Consider the following 19,646-nt stretch of genomic DNA (forward strand, 5'->3'; position numbering starts at 1 on the left):
TCAGGAGGCCAAAAAAAAAAAAAAAAGAGGGCCAACAGAAGAGTCTGGCCTGGGAGAGCTATCCTCTGGGGTGAAATGTATATCTAAAGTAGGAAAGTTCTTTGGTGTTTTAGTTATTCTACGTGTCTTACTGCTCTGGTCAGAGACATTCATTTTCCTGATGGTCAGACTATAATTTTATTTAAATAGTTGTGTCTGGTTGCCATATTGGAGACTTCTGAAAGCAGAGATGCTCAGTAATTGCCCTTTACTTTTCTTCATGTTTCCCATCCTTCTGGTTACTGGACCACTGGACAGACACAAAGCCAGGGAGGCTTAAGGGGAACCCCTAGAAAGCTTTAAAATTTGAGCAGATCCCTACAAGCTGATGAGAGGCTGAGAACTCTTTGTAACGGCCGAGCTTCCACTCTCAATTTGGCAAAAGGAAATCTCAAGCCCTGAGAGAAAGCTCCGTACTTATCCCTGTTATGTCTCCCTGGAGCTCTGATGCCATCCCAGTTTTGGACAAATGTTATGATGAGACCACTTGCAGCAATGGATTCACTCCTGAGTCTACTTATTTCCAAAAGAACCACACTGGAGTTGCTCATGGGCTGCTGAGCCCATAGGGAAAATTCCACTTTCAGCTTTGTGATGCTGGAAAAATTGTCTACAGAAACATTTACAAAACTTTTCTGGTCTTACCACTTTTCTTTCTTTCTTTTTTGCCCCCATTTGCTACATAGTCTTTCTTCAGCCCTCTACATTTAAGTTTCTATTTTCTTCAGTCTCTGCAATGGCACAAATAATAACATAATAGTGAATATTTATTGACTATGTGCTTACTACATGCAAGGTGCTCTACTAGCTCAATTTCCCACTATTTTTACCATGTAGGTACTTTTATTTTTATTGTTTACTATTTTATCCATCTCAAAAATGATAAAACTAACGTATGGAGAGTTTGAGTAACCTATCCAGGGAACCACAGCTGGTAAGCGTGGAACCAAGATTTAAACTAAAAGACTTTGACTCTCGGTGTTGCTACTCCCAGTAGAATTTGTGAATCAGCAGCACCAGTATGACCTGCTGGATATGCAGAACTTCAGGTTCTACTTGCATTTCTGCTGGATCTAAACCTATACACCAACAGGATCACAGTTTGCAGGTGAATTAAGGTTTAAGGAGCCCTGATGTGATGAAGCGTGTCTATTTAATTATCCTCCAGCAACAACATACTTCTTTCCTTAAATTTAACTCTGCTAGTCTCAATTTATCCCTCATCAGTTTACTTTGATGATTGATTATTTGTAGTGCTAGGGATTAGATCCAGGACCTTCATGCCGAGTTACATCACCAGACCTTTTAATTTGTTTTTCTAAATTTTGAGACAAGGTTTCGCTAAATCACTAAATTGCCCAGACAGGACTCAAACTCACAACCCTGTGCCTCAGAGCTCACAAAGCACTAGAATTACAGGTCTGAGCCACTGCACCAGGCTTAATTTTAAACTGTCATTCTTTTTATCACTGAGAACCATGGTGAAGCTCTTCTGAAACAACAGCTGGTCTGTGAAAAGCAAGAGCAGGCAAGACCCAAAAGAAGAGGGACAATCGGGGAGCCATTGTAGAAGGGTGGAAATTGAGCTAGTTCTCTTGAATTTAGAGATAAGAAGCAAAACAACTAAGTGTCTCCATACTAGTATCGCTCTCTGGGGCCTAAAAGTTGGAATCAGGAGGGAAGAGAAAAACTTTCACCCTGAGCTACCCAGAAGAAATGACAATTTATGAGAATATGAAAGGATTCTGAAAAACCCAAAGCCCACCTAAAATCAGTCATCCTGTACTTAAAAATAGATTTTAAATGCTTCATTCTTGTTTCTCAATGCTATAAGGCAGGCCACGCTAAAATAAAGATGCATCTCTACTTGCCACATTTGTCATCTCTTTTTTGTGCATATTTTTAAACTCATCCCACTTGAAAGAGTTTTGTTTGATCAATGGAATGCCCTTTATGAATTTTCAGATGAGAGAAGGCTGTTAATATGATTGTAAATACATTACTTTTCGCTTACAAGGATGGAAATCATCAAAAATCCTTAGGAAAGACAAAGTCTTAGACAATGTAGAACACTCATCTTTCTGAAGCGTTCTAGTGAGAAAAAAGGGATTTCAATGAAGTTTGAGGCTCAAAGGCTGACCCAGCCTTGTGCAGTCCACCGAATGATCACAGATAGGATCAGCACATAAAAATGCTTCTATAAAGCCTCATAAGCAGAAAATGGTCACCATCTAAAGGAAATGATCTTTTTTCCCATTATAAAACAGTAACACAATTAACTCAAGTTTTGCAAAGAAAAGATCTATTCTTTCTCTGAATTCTTTTCCTTCAGTCTTTTTCATTGTAGGACAGCGATTCCAACTGTTTCAAGCTGAGAACAGAAATACAGCAATAAGCTTCACTGAAGGCAGCAGGACACCCCTACATTTTACTCTAGGCTAAGCGCACCACTTACAGCCTAAATTCAAAGACAACTGTCTCTTGGACTTGCTGTGCAGCATGGAAGTAGGTGATGGAAAGATGTGTGAAAATATTTTTGCAAGGATACAGGGTACTGATGCAAAAGACATTTCCCTGTTGATTACGGAAGAAACAGGTAATTCTGACAGGCTACAATAGGCCTTGGAAAAAGTTGACAGAGTCATCATATCCCGTTTTGCTTTGTGTTTGGTTATTTAGCAGGGAAGCAAATGAAAAAAGCATCTGGTAGATTTCATGAGGTCCATTTACCTAGCCAGTGCCTGATCCTGAGCTCTATGAGGACAAGAAGCTACTTATCAAAAATATTCTGTATCAGGGCATCAGCCTGATCCGTTAGCCCTTCCCTGCCTCACAGCATTCACCCTTCCCCGAATATTCCTCAAAGCTCAGACCATACCTGGGTTTGCTTACTGTGGACAGGTGCAGATTCACGCATGCCCACGTCACTCAATATGCACCATGTTTGCAAGCAACACAAAATCCATATGTTACATAATACTTTAAGACTCATAATACTTTAACAACCATGAGAGAAAAATCAAACATAAGCATATTACCTATTATATTTTAGAATATGGGCCTAGGTGGATTTTGTAAATGAAAATGCACACTTGTACATGAGTGCTCATACACACACACACACACACACACACACACACACACACACACACTCATGTTAGGCTGCCTTTCTACCCTATGGAAATAGGAAGTACAGGGCAAAGAACAATGGCTACCTTTGGCATGGGGAACTGGCATGCTCCAGAGCAGTAATAAGCATCGAAAGACTTGGGGGAGATAATCCATTCGCTCCAGCCAATGTCTGCAAAATCTACTTTAAGGTATCTCCTGGCACAATTCCGAGGTTCAATCCACTGCTTTCTTCTTGCCTTCTTCAGGGTCTGCTCATCAAACTGGAGAGTCTGGCTCTTCTGGTGAGGTCCTTTCCTCTGTTTCTTTTTGTTCTTGGTCTTTTCGGTGGGCTGTGTCTGCAGGCTCTTGTAAGGCTTTCTCTCATCCCATACACCTTCCTCCTTGTACTGATACTCCGTCCCAGGGAGCTCGTTGTTTTGCAGAGGCATCAAGACCCCTGTAGAGCGCTTCTTCCTCCGTTCGATGGACAGGGCAGCTCTGATGTGGCTGTCCAGTTTGGGAACAACTAAAGCGGCGAAATTCCGGTGTCCCTGGAAGCTTGACACCACACTTTCTGGCTCAGAGATGGCAGCATCATTAGCGTACACCAAGATATAAGGCTCCAGGAAAGGTAACATCCTCTTTGGTAACCTGTGTGCTCTGGATGTTATGTTAAATCCTATGAGGAACTCATCATTTTCCTTGGCTTTCCTCAAAAGCTGAGTGATGTCTTTAGATAGCCAGGACACCACATCTCCATGAGGTCTGGCTACATCTACGGACAGATGACCCAGGAGCTGAATTTGGTTTGGGTTGGAACTGAGGCTCCATGCAGAGAGATCGATCTGAATGTGCTTCCCCTGCACATGATGAGAGCATCCTTGGGACATTGGACAAATCAGGCTGATGTTCACTAGTTCTCCGATATTGAAATACAGTGTGGCAGACAAAATGTTTTCAGACTTGGTTAGAGAAGTCATATTAAAAATATGTAGCCCCTGGCCTTCAAGGGTTCCTAGGAAGGAAACAAAAAGGAGTAAATGGAAGTAAACAGGACCCCTGCCGCATACACAGTAAAAAATTGGGTGAAAACAAATTGGGGCTCTACATAGAAGAGATAACATCATAAACACTTTAGAAGAAAATGTGGGGATATCTCCATGATCTTGGGTTTGCCAATGGATTCTTAGATATGACAACAAAAGTACAAGCAATAAAAGAAAAAAGACACATCAATAAATTAAACTTATAAATTTTTAATTAATCAAAATTAAAAACTACTACATCAAAGAACATTATGCAGAAAGTGAAAAGACAATCTAAAGAATGTCAGAAAATATTTGTTAATTGTGATCAGGGTAAGTCTAGTATCCAGAATATAGCACACGAATGACAGACAGAAAAATCACCAATAAAACATGGGCTAAGGGCTTGGTAGACACAGCTCCACAGAAGATGTACAAATGGCCACGGTGCACATGAAAGGATGATCAGAATCAGTCATGAGGGCAACCAGATGAAAATCACAGCGCTACACCACTGGATACACCCCAGTAATGGCATAACAATCCAAGCAAAAACCCCAAACACAAGAAGTTAGTAAGAGTGTGGAGAAACTGGAGCTCTCTCATGTTGCTGGTGGGAATGTGAAACGGTTCTGCTGCTTCGGCAAAAGTTTGATGGTTTCCCCCCAGGCACTTGCAAGTATTTGTTAACAGTAGCACTATTCACAGTAGCCAAGAGGTGGGAACAGCTCAAATGACTATCAATGGGTGAATAGAGAAGCGAATTGCAGGATATTTACAAAATAGCCTATTGTTATGGTGAAAATGAATTAATACTAATGCATGTTGCAGTGTGAATGCATTTTGAAAACAATATGCTAAACGAAAGACCCAGATATAAAGGGTCCACATCCTCTGACGGCATTTACATGAACAGTTAAATCCATAGAGACGGGTGCAGCTTGGTGGTTCCCTGGTGAAGGGGGCAAGGGCTCCCCCTGGTGGAGAAACTCCTTCATGGTTACGGAGTCTTTGGAATGGTGGCTGTATTTATGAACTAGATTTACTAATTGAACCACACCGTGAAGATATTAATTCCCACTGTTTTGTTTATTTAAAATAGTTCATTTCATGTTATATAAATTTCACCTCAAGTCTTAAAAGTACAAGAGAAAAAATGACTTAGCCCTTTGTTTTGAGGGTTCTTGGTAAGCTAAAAAGACAGGGGAGGGGGAGAGAGAAAAAACTAGGAATAATTTTAAAAGCAAAAAAAAAAATGATGAAGGCAAAATTCAACCATTTTTACTAATTTTTTTCATTTACTGAAGCACCATAATTTACGACATTTAGTTCAAAGTAGTAAACTTGGGTGGGCAAGGGTCGGGGTGACTCAGAAGCCTGGAGACTACAAAGATCTATTTTTATAAATCTGGCAAACTATTGTAAAAGCTCCTAATCCAAGGCATGTAGAATTAGACTCTCCTTGATCTAATCCTGGCTTAGCCACTTATAACTCGGTCATTATGGGCAAACTGATGTTCTCATTCATAAAATGGAGACTTTACCTCCTATGTCTTCAAAATCAAGTGAAATATGTGTAAAGCAGTTTGTACAGGATCTAGTATTTCTTAAATATAAACTGTTATTGTGATTAGTGTCAAAATTTTCTGTTGTGCAGCTCATCTGAGGTTTGACATTGCGTAAATTTAAAAGTTAAACAACTTCTAAGCCAGGCACGATGACAAATCTGTAATCCCAGCACTCTGAGAGGCTGAGGCAGGAAGATTACAAAGTCACAGGCAACTCTGCAATTTTAGTGAGACCCTGTCTCAGAAACTTAAAAAAGGTACAATTCTAGGGTACAATTCTGAGTATCAAAAATCATCCAGGTTGTTTAATTGTATTTACAGTTCTTCAAATCCAGAAATAAGAGACAATAAGAGAGAGGTATATTGATTAGTAAAGCACAAGTTGGCTCCTTCTGTTAAGATGATCTGTGGAGTTTCTGGTCAGGCTGAGGTCAGAACTCCATCTAAGATCGCTTGTCCTGGGGTGGAGCAGCAGAGTCAAAGCCCTCTTCCTCCATGCACTTGTTGTTTCCGAAATGTACACGCAATGGTGAAATTATGCTCTTGATCAGAAACATGTTTCAGTAAAAACAAAACATTTTCATAAAGATGCAGAAACTTAAAATGAGCTCACTTGGTCCCCAAGCACAGGAGAAGTGCAATGGGAAACATATTTTGTTCATTTTTAACATTGTGCAAAGCAAAAGGAGGAAACTGCCATTTGTGCACATTTGTATAAGCCATGACACCAGGGTAATATTTTACAGACCTTTATAACAAAGCCATGGCAGCAGGGTTGTTTCAGACTCTGCCCTTAATTCATCCCAGTCATCATAGCATATACTTTTACCCAAACTTCATGGGGCAGATGGAAGTTTAAAATGGAAGGAAGAAAAGTCACTCTGTTCTATGCATGTGGCATGGAATGGTCGCCACACAGAGACTGCCAGGGAATAAACAGACACCAAGGGATAGGGGCACCAGGGTCTCACCTGGTAACTAATCCTACCCCTTTCCTCCACATTGTGCTTCAAAATAATTGCCTCTTCAAACATGCTTCCCCACACCCTGCGGCCTGCTGTTAGCCTGCACCCCTGTGTCCCATGTTCAATGCATTCTGATAAAAAGTCTCAGAACTGGTCACCCTGTATTTCCCCATCGTTTTCATTCTGGTTGTCTTTAGCTGGAGGTCAAAGCCTTGCAATCCAGTCCTAGTACCACTGGGCCTCACAGGGGTCCTCAGACAAATAACCGAAACACTAGTGCTCCTCTGTAAAAATGAGCCCAGTAGTACCAGCTGCAGAGCTGTTGTGAGAACTCATGGAATGCATGCAAGTAAAGCTCATACTGCACACAGAAGACTCACCGAAGTTAGCTAACTAGGACTGGCCTGTCCAGTGTGATGGTGACCAGCCAGTATCATTCAAGTCCAGACACACTGAAGCAGAAAACACAAGCTAAATTTGGTACAAAAAATGTAAAGCCCGATGTTAATATATCTCATATTGAGTATGTGTAAACATGATTATATATTAATATTTGGGGTTTGATATATTATTAAAATTAATTCCATGAGTTGCTTTTCACATTTTAAATGTGGCTACTAACACTTTAAAATTATTTATGTGGCTCATATTTGTGGCTTACATGAAATCACCCTTGGATGCTGGTGGTCTCTAATAACAACTAGTATTACAATCATTGGGTCCAAAAGGAAAATTATATAAGGCACTTTTAATACAGTGAAACAACAAGATTTCCCTCAACATAAATATGCAAAACAAACAGTAATTTGGGCAAAAGATTCTCCTCTTGAAATGCAACATTCTTTCTTTACGACATATGTTTGATAAAGATAGTCCTGGTGATTACGTTTTCATTTTCCCCTCAGCAATGGCAGAGACTACAGCAAAAAAAAAAAAAAAAATTTCACTTTCACAAATACAAATGAGCATCCATTCACTAGGTGCTGGACCCTAGGCTAGGTCACAGGTGACAAGAATGCCCCTCCTATTCACACTTCCCTGGGGAAAAGGGATTTAGGAGCTGTGTACGCATAGTTTCTCTATGATGGTACAATTAGCTGTCAAAGGTGTTAACAATGTTGGAGTAGGAGAAGCAGCCAAGTTTTCCCAGGTAAGGAAAAGAGGGACATGCAAAGAAGTGACCTTTGAGGAGGGAGTAGAATGAACACATTACTAAATAATGCTAGGTATCTGGAAGCTTTTGCATAAGAATTATTGGCAGTGTTCTCAATAGAAATTATACGAACATTTCAAATTAAACCAGTTATTCAGAGTCCTAGTGAACAATTTACAATGGGAGCAGTCAGTTCATTTAGCTTCTAACCACCAATGTTAGGTCATGCTCAGCACTTGATGTCTTTGTGCTTGCCATTTACACCCAGGCTTGGGAACATCCTCACTCTGCCTGTCTGCTCTAGATCCCTGCTCTCCTGCGTTTCTTTTTCTTAAACTATAAGTTTGGAATGCCTGTCTTTCATAAAGAACTCTGTGACTTCACTAACACATACTGTGTTTTTATCTTCTCTGATCTTAGAGAAGTTATACAAGTTCTCCATAACTCCATGCTTTTTCCCCCAAAGCAAACTAACAAATATTTACTGGGCATTAAAATGGACAAAAACGGTACGAAGAGAGCTGCATGAGGGTGAGCAAGTGAGTACAGAGCAGCCATTAAGAATGAGACAAATGGGGGCTGGGGATTTAGCTCAGTGGTTTCACCACCTGTCTTGCAAGTGCAAGAACCCAAGTTCGATCCCCGGTACCCACACCCCACAAAAAAGAACGAGACAAATGCTTCCCTGAGTGTAAAACCATAATGATTCCCATTCAATAGCTTTTATGCCTTTTCATTTTGTAGATTTCATAGTAATTTAGCTTTTCAAGTGAGTATCTTCTGGTCCTTAATAAGCATTTCCCATTAGGCTTCCACCTCCCTTCTCCAGATTTACCTGTGGACACAGATATCCAAGTCTGAACAGCAGTGAAATGAAAAAATGCCTTAATTAATGTTCACTTCTACTCTCTTGTAGTCAGACACTGCCCTGTTTGCAATGATAAAGTCAGAACCTGAGGCATAATTTTTGATTTTTACAAATCAAATATAGTGGACCCTTGAGTTATGAATGCCCTGACGTATGAACACCTTGGGTTAACACTGGACTTTTAATTTTAACTTGCAACCAAGGTCTTGCATTACAACCCAAATGCTGGCCATTTGTGCTTCGAGGCACAGATTTAAAGAGTTCTGGAAGGAACAGTACAATGTCCTTTCCTGTGTGGGATTAACTGAGAAACCCTTGGCCGATGTCTCTCTCAGGACACTGAGATCTGCTTCTATACAGGAGAGAGACCTCGAAGGCTGTGTAGAGGAGTCTGAGCCTTCAATTGACCAGCATGAGTTACAATCAGCCCTTGGGAATTAACTGAGTTCATAAGTCAAGGGTCCACTTTATAAAAATATTTAAAAGTATACTTTATCTAATTGCAAAATACAAACAGATTATGCACTTTAAGCCATGAATAGTCTTTAAGTATAGGAAATAGTGTGTAGCGCACTAGTCTAATCTACCTAGAGCATCATGCCAAATTTTGTTCTCATTTTAACTAGTTTGTTGATACAGAAAAGAGTGATGAGAAAAATATGATGCTGAGGAGTCTTAAAACTCTTTTAAATTTGAGTCGAATAAGTAATATATCCCTGGAAGGATGGAAAATAAAGGTTTAGCAATGACAGGAGAATAATGTCCAAATACCTGAGGGATGAAGAGAGATCAGGGTTTTTCTTGTCAATGTCAAAGAGGGAATCTAAAGGCGATGCCAGAATGCTCCATATAAGTCTTGGATTTCTGACCATTTAGTTTAACCAGACCCACCTGAGGGGCTGAGAAAATCAGCCACAAACCAACGCTAAGGAGGACTGACTTACTCATGATAGGCCAGCATGTGAAAAGTGGAGCTACACAGCCTCTCAGATCCCTGGCAAGTAAGGACAGAGTGACTTGGTTTCCGGCTCTTCCCAGAGGATTTTCGGTGACTACCAATAGGTGGCGCTACTTTCTCACTGTTTGCTGGCGCTAGACCGAGCTGGATTTTCCTTGCTGAGATAATACAGCTGCTTCAATGTAGTTAGGGTTGGCCCCTGGCGTTAAAACTTGTATTCTGCATTTTCTGAGCCATAATATGTGGGAAGTGAAAAGGTGCTTGGAGGTCAGAGGTCGGTAACTTTCTCAATGAGCCACACTCTTACACGCTTGTTGGGACTCCACACTCACTGCCTGTTGCTTCTCTCTCTGGAACGCCTTTTCCTACCACGTTCCTCCTTGATTTTTCATTTCCATTTTTTTGGGGGTGGATACAAAGGTTTGAACCTGGGGCGTACATCCCTAGCCTTTTTTAGAATTTTGTTTTGAGACGCTCTCACTGAAGTAACCAAGATGGCCAGGTTGGGTTGCCTCGGCCTCCCAGAGGGCTGGGATCTCAGCAGTGTACCCATTTGCTTTTTAAGGCAAAGCAAAGGCGTTTCCTTCAGAGACAAGTTGGTCCTAATAATCCAGTCCCTCGGTTAGGACTCTGCCTCTATCACTATTTCATACAGGGTCACTCCCTCTACAGACCCTAAACACTTTAAGGACAAGGCCCTGTTTTATGTTGGACACTTGAGTTGCAAACGCACAGCTTGGCCTTTATGTGGTACTCAGTAACGGCCTCTTTTATGAATCAACGAGTCAAGTTCAAACTTTTCATTACAGAAATGCAAAAGTGAAGGACCACAGGAGTTAGTTATCAATTGTTTTTGAGGAAGAACCTGGGTCATCTATCATCTGTACAGATTTTTAAGGAGTTTGGTTGTTAAATACAGGTAGAAGATTTACTTTTGTCTGTATCTGAAAACAAAGCACCTATATCAGATGAAGCCAAGGACCCAGGTTGGGGAACAGAGCTCTGACTCCGGGACTTGGGACCAGCCACGCGGGGTACACTGGGCTCCTCCAGGAGCAGCCAAGGCCATGTCCAGGGAGGTGCAGGTGGAGCTCACCTCTGGGCTGGTCCACTCAGGATACTTTGAAAGGGAATCAGGGCATACAATGGAAAGCCTTCTATGTAAAGTCTGACTTTAACGTAAATAGATTAAATGAAATCGTGATGATTAGTTAAATCCCCGGGAAGCAGAGAAAACATTTCGGTAATACAGAAAATATGTCACTGAGGACAGTCCCCGTTCGCACACACAGTTCAGCTGCTGAAACTGCCAAGGTGCCCAGAACAGAATCACATCCAGGGCGGTCACTGGCTGGACCCTGGCCGCACATGACTTAGCCTGGACTGCAGTCCTCTAAGCTGCCGTCCTCTTGTAGGCAGAGAACAATGGAACCACCACAGAATTTTGTTTTTCTTGTCGAATCCAGGTCAAATGACTTAGTTTTATGGGGTCTCAAAACAACCATTCTCTATGTCCAAAGTCAAACATGGCCCATGATGATATAAAGTAAGTTTTTCTAGAATAGCAAAATGTTCATCAGTTTATCTGTGTGTAGCCTCCACCCAAGGCATTCCTAGACTGTGAGCTCTCTGAGGGCAGACATAGGTCCTATAAATCTTTGTGCACCTCATGCTTTGCCCAGTCTGGGGCACTTACAGCCTGGAACGGGTTTGTTCAGTTTGTTGAACAAATAACTGTGTAAATGTATCAGATTCAAAGACGTTTCTTACTTAAAACCAAAGTTCAAAAAGAAACCCAAATTTTCAAGTAGGTTCAAGTTACTCACATTGGCGAAAGCTCTTCTTGTGTTCCTTCTGGTCCATTCTAAGAGTTATCAGAACACTTCTGTCTGAGGTAGAACAGCATCATTTGATATATAAATGTTAATATGCCCATGAGAAATCCTTCCAAAACAAGTTATTTTTTATGAATACTTTGCCTGGGCTGTGGCTTTTCTTCTGTCTCTCTCGCTCTCTCTTGCCCTCTCTGATTCTAACCCCAAGCCTTCCATCAAACCCAGGACATTGTACATCCACTATCTTATCTCTTATGTGTCAAATTCAACTTACCTGAGTGTTTACTGAGTTCAAACTATATAGAAAACAGTCCTAAGCCCTCAGAATACGAGGTTAAAATGAGACACTCCCTGCCCTCCACGAACTTGCTTTGGAGGCCCCTGATCACATTCTTCTCTTTGCCAGCTATGAAAGAAGGGTAAACAGTCTGGATTAGCTCACCTTGATGACTACTCCTGGGAAAAAAAAGTTGTAGATGGTGATACACCTTCCTAAGCAAAAGAAGCCAGTATGTAAGCTACAAACCTTTCGTCCAGAGAAAGGACCACCACTAAAAGCACCAGATGAAACTAGGGAGAAGATGCTAATTGATCCTAGATTTTTTGTGGTGGGATCATGTAAAGTACTCAAAACTCTCGAGGGACACATGCTTAAAACAATGCTTTTCAGACATGGACCAGAGCCATCCAAGCATCTTGTTAAAACAGAGATTTCTGAGTTCCACTCCCAGAGTTTGATTGAAAGTATCCGATAAGGGCCTAAGAATTTCTAACAATTTGTAGGTGATGCTGATGCTGCTAACCCAGGGACCACATTATGAGGCTGACTGACTGCGAGACATTTCTGCTAAACATACAGCCCTGCTCCACTCAGCGATCAGGGTGAGGTCAGGCACAGAGACTCCTTGCACGTAGAAAGGAACGATCATAGACTATTTTGCAAAGTGATCACCACCTCTTTAAGTTTACGCTGTCATGCAACTATCCTGTGTGCTATGGAAAATGCATATTGTCAACATCTGAGATATGTTTAAAGTTTTGTGGGAAGCTCAAGGGAGACAATTTCTCAAAATATTAAGGATATCAAGAATACCTCTCTTGTGTAGGTTTTCTAAATTTGTAATGCAGTTTCTTTGTGAGTTTATATTCACGTCTTAGTTGGTTTTCACCATCTTTCCGTGAGACAAACACAATAGGTATGACTTAACCCATTTAATAGCTGAAGAAACTGAGAACAGTCACATTAGAATATTTAACTAATAATAATTAGCAGTTCAGACAAGATTGGGTTTTAACTCTCCCAAGCCTTAGCTATAGGCAATTAAAAAATAAAAACTCTGGTGATCTTTTTTCTACTTGAAAATTATTCATCTTAACCTATAACTAAGCACAGCACAGCAATTATATTCAATTCAGTCTTTAGATTAATTCCATGCAATTAAATTAAAAGGTTCTTCAAAGGGAAAGTAAATAAGGGTATGTTGGACCTCAGCTGCTTTAAGTGAAAAATAAGAGGATTTTTGGAAATAAGGAACAAAGAGAAGGGGAAAGGGGAAAAAGAGAAGTAAGACATATCAAGTACAGGTACAAATTACTTATGATGAATGTTATGATTATGTATATCTAAAATGCACCAATAAATCTTTTGCTTCAAAAAAAAAAAACAAAAGAAATTACAGATATTCTCAAAAGCAATAAAGCCTACTATGGGCTTTTGTGGGGAAGGATTAAGAAAACAAAGGTTCAAGCCTGGGAATGTGGAAAGAGTCTGGGGTCAGATCCAATTATGAGCACTGAAAATCTGTTACATTGCCTTCCCATGCATTTGTTACAAGTAAAAGATATCTAGGAGTGTGAAATCACTTCAAAAAGATCTATTGTTCACATTTTATTATGTGTACTTTTTCATGGAGGCAAGTATATTTACACATAAATCTTCAAAAAATAAAAGAAGGCTGGACAAAGATCCTTGAAAGTTTAAATCATGGGATGTAATTATTGTATAAAAGATTATTTGATGGTATCTTTCTTTGTAAAGTAAGAAGAACTATCTGAAGCTGGTAATATAATTGGATCATTTTGGCCAAATATTGTTATTTTTAGGGTCTCCAAGTGCAATCAGGGCACTGCGGAAGGTGCATCACTAAAGGGCCAATAAACACAGTTAGGCCATTTCACTCCATAGAGTGGTCATGCCTACATGCTGATGTTTTAAAGGGAATTCCTTCTTTAAAAATACCATCCCTAGCAAATCTGTGCTATAGTATCTAAACAAGGCAAGTTTATATACTGCTTACTATGCCAACAGGGCACAATACAACCAACCACAAGTCACATGTGACTAGACTAGTGACTTTCCTGATTGCTACAAATATTCAGTATACGCAGAGGCTTTGGTTAGGCTGTCAACATTCACCACTCTCCAAAGTAGGTATTATCCTGGTATAGTTGAGTCATCTGATTAATAATATGTCGGCATTTCCATTTAACAATTCTATTTTCATGGATTTATAACACAATCATAAGAAGTCATTCAACTGAAACTTGGCACAGGAAAAGTTCCAGCTGAGACTGTTTGCGATGCCAAAATTCTTTCCACTATTACCATCAAAATAAAATTATTAAGATGTGAAGTGATTATTAGAATATGCAAATTTAACAAATGGGAACAACATCAAAATTGGAGGAGAAAAGTTAGGTCTAAAACTATAGCATAAAAATCCTCCCTAGGGCCAGGGATTTAGCTCAGTGGTGCTGTGTCTGCCTTGCAAACACAAGGTCCTGAGTTTGGTCCTTGGTACAAGAAAAAAAAAAAAAAAAAAAAGCTTGCCTAGCCAATAGAAAATATATGCCAAGTTGCTCAATGGCTTTCTCAAGACTTTAATAGGTATGATTTTTATTATATCTATGAAATACAACAAATGCTGGAGATTATATATGGATTTGATAGCTATCTCGAATAAATGTGTCTTACATGAAATATTAATAGGGATAAGACTTTAATAAAGCAGTATAATCTCCAGTGCGTTTTTTCCACAAATACAGTAGCTTTTCTCTTAAAACATGATACTTACTGTGAAACAAGAGATATTAATCCTGTAGAAGAAAACAGTGAAGGATCATTTAAAGTGGGGAGAAATAATGTTTAATGACAGAGACTCTAAAATTATATGCAGAGAATTTTAAAATATAAAAGCAGGAAGACGGTGCAATACCAGTTGGACTGAAGTACAAAGAAGGAATACTGTAAGTGATCCTCATGAGATGAGTGGGGTGACAACTGTCAGTATTCAGTTGTGGTACACACTGCATAGTATATTTTTTCTTGCTTAATTAGTAAGGTTCCAAACTAGTGTTTTCCCAACTAGACATCTTAGAACCACCGTTCTATAAAATGCTTCTCTGGGAGAAAAGTGTGGTCCTTTCAAGGGCACCCATTAGTAACTGATGGTCTTGAAAGGTACAACAGCAAAGAATGCTTACCACTCTCCCAAAACCTATTCGACCATGAAACCTAACTTTATTTAACATCTTCCAGAGATCTCTGTTTTTGTGAAATGATTTCTAGAAAATTAGATCAGGCCACTAGAAGTAATAGGTTTTGAGATGAGCTTCTGTACGTTTTCAAACCTGTATGTTTGAAAACTGATCAAGCAAACATGGTACCCATTTCTGCTTCCACTGAAGAAAGGGGACTGATTTGTTTTCTTCAATGCTTCTTCCAAATACAAAATTTTATACTACAAAAATACATGAAAGGAGATTTGATATTCATGTCCCCATTCAATTTAAGTACCCATTCAGTCAAATGCAATCCCATTGCCAAGGTAAAATATATGTACTGCCTTAATCTTCTTCATTATGCATATTTTTCACTGTTTGATCATTTGCAACTTTAATTTAAATTTTTTAATTTTAATAGGCGTTTTCGGTACACAGTATTTACATTACTTGGTGGGAGGGTTGGTACATGAACTTAACATGGTCTATTCCTATTTTCATCCTCTTTACACTTCCTTCCTTCCATTTACTGATCTCCTTCCCACTTGAGAAATATCTATCTCCCTACTTCCTACCATCCATCCTCCACTTTGCGCTCTCTCTATATATTTTTGGGGTTTTCCATACAAGAGAAATAAGCAGTATTTAAGCTTGTGTGTCTGATTTATTTCACTTAACGTTATGGTCTCAAGGTGCATCTGTTTTCCTAGAAGTATTCAAGTTTATCTTTTTTAAGGCAGAGTAGTACTCCATTGTGTATAAATACCACTTTTTCTATTTTTTGGTTTTGTTATTTTTGTTTTTTTTTGAGAAAAGAGTCTTGCTCTGCAGTTCAGGCTAGCCTTGAACTCACTATGTAGCCCAGGCTGGCCTTGAACTTGTAGCAATCCTCCTGCATCAGCCTCTCAAGTACTGGATTATAGGCATGTGCCACCAGGCATGGCTCACATTTTCTATTTTTAAATGTACAAATAAAAGTGAATTATCTGCTTGAATTGATTATCTGATTAAGGTTTGTTTTCACTGACCTCCATAGTCACTTCATCTCTTTGAGTGTGTCTAACTACGCTATAAAGCTAAATTTATATTTTTTTTATGTAATTAATTCCTTCTCTTTTGCATTTACCGTGGATAATCAAGAATTCCTGGTATTATGGATTTTTAAATGTCAGAGATTGTAAAGCTGTCTTGCCTATTACAGTAAAAACTTCATTAAAGGCTATCATGTATTCAAAGCAGTATGTAATTCAAAGCAGCTGCACATCCAGCTCCTCTTCTCCAGATGCACAATTGTCCTTTAAATAAAAACATCAGAAAATCCAAGTGCTCTTTCGTTTCAACTGCCAGACCTTTCAAGGTAACTATGCTTTAATAAAGTCAATGTAGTCTCTCCCATCCAGCCCATCAAAACTACGCTTTCCCACTGGCCCCTGTGTTGTCCAGAACAGTCTCTACTGCAGTGATGATCGATCACACAGCCCCTAAACACACCCTACATCTCAAAGCCTTGTATTTTTGAGTTGCACTTCAGAAACATGTCAAAATCATAAGGTTTTGCTTTTAAAGATTTTTGTTCCTAGTATGAAAAATCTCCCCTTCTTCACTGAAGGAAAACATTCATTTGTGGGTCTATATTCAATATCATTCTCTTTTATTCATGAAATATGTGTTTTTTTAAAAGGCGACACCCACTAAAATGTAATCTTTTTGTAGTCATACAAGATAGAGATAGTTTTCTAGTAAGAACATATGCATTTTAATTGCTTTTCTGAAGAAATTACATTGATGATTAACAAAAATAAGATTAAGTGCTATGGGAACGAGAAAACACTGAACATATATTATCCATCTTGAAGGATCAAGACAGAAGAAAACCTCCAGGTAAAACCCTTTTACCCCACAAGAGCCAAGGACAAACTTAAATCAACACTAAAATAAAAGCAAATTGCGCGTACTTCTGTCTCCCCCCAAGAAGATGTGTTTTAATCAGGCTGAACTTCTCTGCTGTCAGTAACTGTATCTTTACGTAAATTCTTACGAATCACAAGAAAAGCTTCTAAGTGCTCCAAACTTATGGTTTTGGCACAGCAGCTGCCTCGAGTTGAGGGAGGAGAAGAGGGGTTAGCAGAAAGTGTATTTAGGATGGATGCCACCCACCATCAAGTAATGGTTTAAGTAGAAAGTAATCAGAGGGAGACCACAGCAGCTAAATTTCAACCAAAGATATTTTAGGTTTAGAACAATAAATAATTTTAATCAGGTATGTTCCAAAGAGCAAAGAGGTCTCTATAGCAGGCTATAACTCAGCTTGAATCAGCACGTGGGAAGTCTGCCAGGTGAGCAGCCACTCCGTATATACAGTATATACCATCCGGTCTGCCACTGGAATCTGTAACGTCTTTGGTACAGAGAAGTCCCACGCCCTGTGAAACTTAAACAGTTGGAACTGGAAAACATATCTAATTTATTAATGCAGACAGCATCTTTCACCTACACTAGAACACAGGTCACAAGGTGAAGGGGTGTCATGGAAATGCCAGTGTGGATGAAGTAAGAGGGACACTCACACGAAAACCTTAGCACCTTCCTGGAGTCCTGCCTTCTTCCAGCCAGACTGCCTTATAATAAAGTCTTTTCAGTGTGCTGGTAACTAAACACTGTTGGAAGGGCTCCAACACGAACCACCTCTCCAGGAGTCTCCGATGAGGTAACCTGACACCTAAGCCTCCACGAAAACTAATGTCTACATTTGATGAATAAGTCATTAAGACGGGCTCTAGGATGCTAAAGGGCTTACTTTTCTTATCAGGGCACACAGCCTTGTGTATATGCTTCAAGCTGCAATTCATCATTTCAAGCGAACGTCTGGACTCTGTATCAGAGTTTAGCATTTGATGATATAAGATGACAGTGAGGCTGATAACGGACCCAGAAATTATAATGCACAGAATGGGTTGAGGGCACAAAGTATGTGGTGCCTGAGTTTATTCAAACCCTGATCCATGGTTCCTCAGCCTAAAACAAAAAGCTGTACCATGTGCATGAATAAAAGAAACTCAAATTCCAGGTCCATTCATGGTGATTCATAGTCAAAACAAAACTTTGTTGGTACAAAACAATACTGTTTATCTCTTGGGTGCCTCAGCTTCTCCCTAGGAACACAACCAAGATGGTGACAATCAAGGCAGGAGTGATTTGTCTACGTGCATTACTGCCACTGGCCTTGCCTACCGCACCACTCCTTCCCTGAACTCTGCCCTCGGAGATGCCACTAAGTACACAGATGGTTCACTGGTGTGGCTGGCTGGCTGTCAAAGGCTGAGATGCTGTGTGTTAGACAGGGCAGATTTCCTTTCCTTAGGAGAGGCCACCTCCCAAGTGAGGCTCCTGGGTCTAAAAAGAAGGTGGAATCTGGTTCAGCTCAGATTCTAGGTACAGACTTCTGCACTAGTAAGCATAATTCACATTTATTGTAAATGTCATCATGCTTATGAGCTCAAGAGCCCATTTACGGTGTCAACCTCGGGCTTCCTTCTCTTGATGGATGTTTTAGTTTTCCTTTTTTTTTCCAGGAGTCCTACATAACAAAGTTTGGGAAAATTTCTTCCCAGTGATTCTGACAGAACTGACAGAGCGCTGAGGCACCCTCCTTTCTTGAAGATTCTTGGCTATTTCTCAACAGTTTACTGATGACAGGCTTAGCAGTAACATTGCCCTTTATCATGAAAGTTGTGAAGGAAAAGCCCAGTGCATCCTCAAAGCACATAAACAGAGTCAGTGTCCAGGAAACTTTCCCTCAAGCTGTTAGCACAAGGGAGGGAGGCTGTTAGCATAAATTATGCACTTCACCAATAGGGCTTGGAGAAACCATGTTAAGCCACGAATTTCAGCCGCAGTGTTGAAAAATGGTACGAGCAGATAGATTTTCATCTGGCAGATTCCTAGAGGTGGTTATGATTCAAGGCTGCTCCTCTCCCCAACTCTCAACTCCTCTCAGGTGGATGCTACAACCCCTACTTGCCCAGATGGCTTTTAAATACTCTAAACACCCACCTACCTGGTTTCATTTGGGTATTTGCCATTGAGGGACTGTCAAGTAGAAATTGTCAAATATAGCTACACGGAAGGCGCGCGTGCGAGACCCGGGAGACCCAGAGAAGCGACTACCTACAAGGCGTGCGCGGGGTGGGCGCTTAGTTCAAGCGTGCCTTTCTCTCTGGGGCCCTGCGGTTGGCATCAAATGGCATCTGCTTCTGGGTGAGCACAGTCCAGCCCAGCCCAAGGGAATCTCCACGGCCGATTTAGAAATCAGCCGCCGAAGGTCCCCTCGAAGTACCCCAGAGCCGGCAGGAGTCCATTGGGCACGGGTGTCGCGCCCTCCCTTCTCCTGCAGCCACCCCGGCCCCTGCTCCGCTCTCTTCTCTCCACTTCTCCCTCTCTTGGGAATCCAGAACTGGGCTCGTCCGGATCGCAGCTAGTGAACTGCACTGCGGGGTGTGGCGGGACAGGCCAGGGGACCGGGGAAGGTTCTCGGCCGAGGAGGCGGCTGGGGGCTGGGGGCAAAGCGGCCGCACGCGGAGGGACGGGCGTCAGCTCGCGAACTCACCTGCTGCTCCCGCCCGG

At 40.6% G+C, this 19,646-nt stretch overlaps 1 protein-coding gene across 1 annotated transcript in view; it reads right to left on the reverse strand.

The window, feature by feature from the left end:
* Nucleotides 1–19,646, reverse strand: part of Bmp3 (bone morphogenetic protein 3) — a 29,332-nt gene that overhangs the window by 7,469 nt on the left and 2,217 nt on the right. The window contains exons 3-4 of the mRNA XM_010629892.2: nt 19,630–19,640; nt 3,255–4,165 (exon numbers count right to left, since the gene is read on the reverse strand). Coding sequence (XP_010628194.1) covers nt 3,255–4,165; nt 19,630–19,640 — 922 coding nt within the window. The remainder of the gene's footprint in view (nt 1–3,254; nt 4,166–19,629; nt 19,641–19,646) is intronic.

The sequence above is a fragment of the Fukomys damarensis genome, unplaced genomic scaffold (genome assembly GCF_012274545.1).
Source record: "Fukomys damarensis isolate Sample0158 unplaced genomic scaffold, DMR_v1.0_HiC HiC_scaffold_32, whole genome shotgun sequence".
NCBI lineage: Eukaryota > Metazoa > Chordata > Mammalia > Rodentia > Bathyergidae > Fukomys > Fukomys damarensis.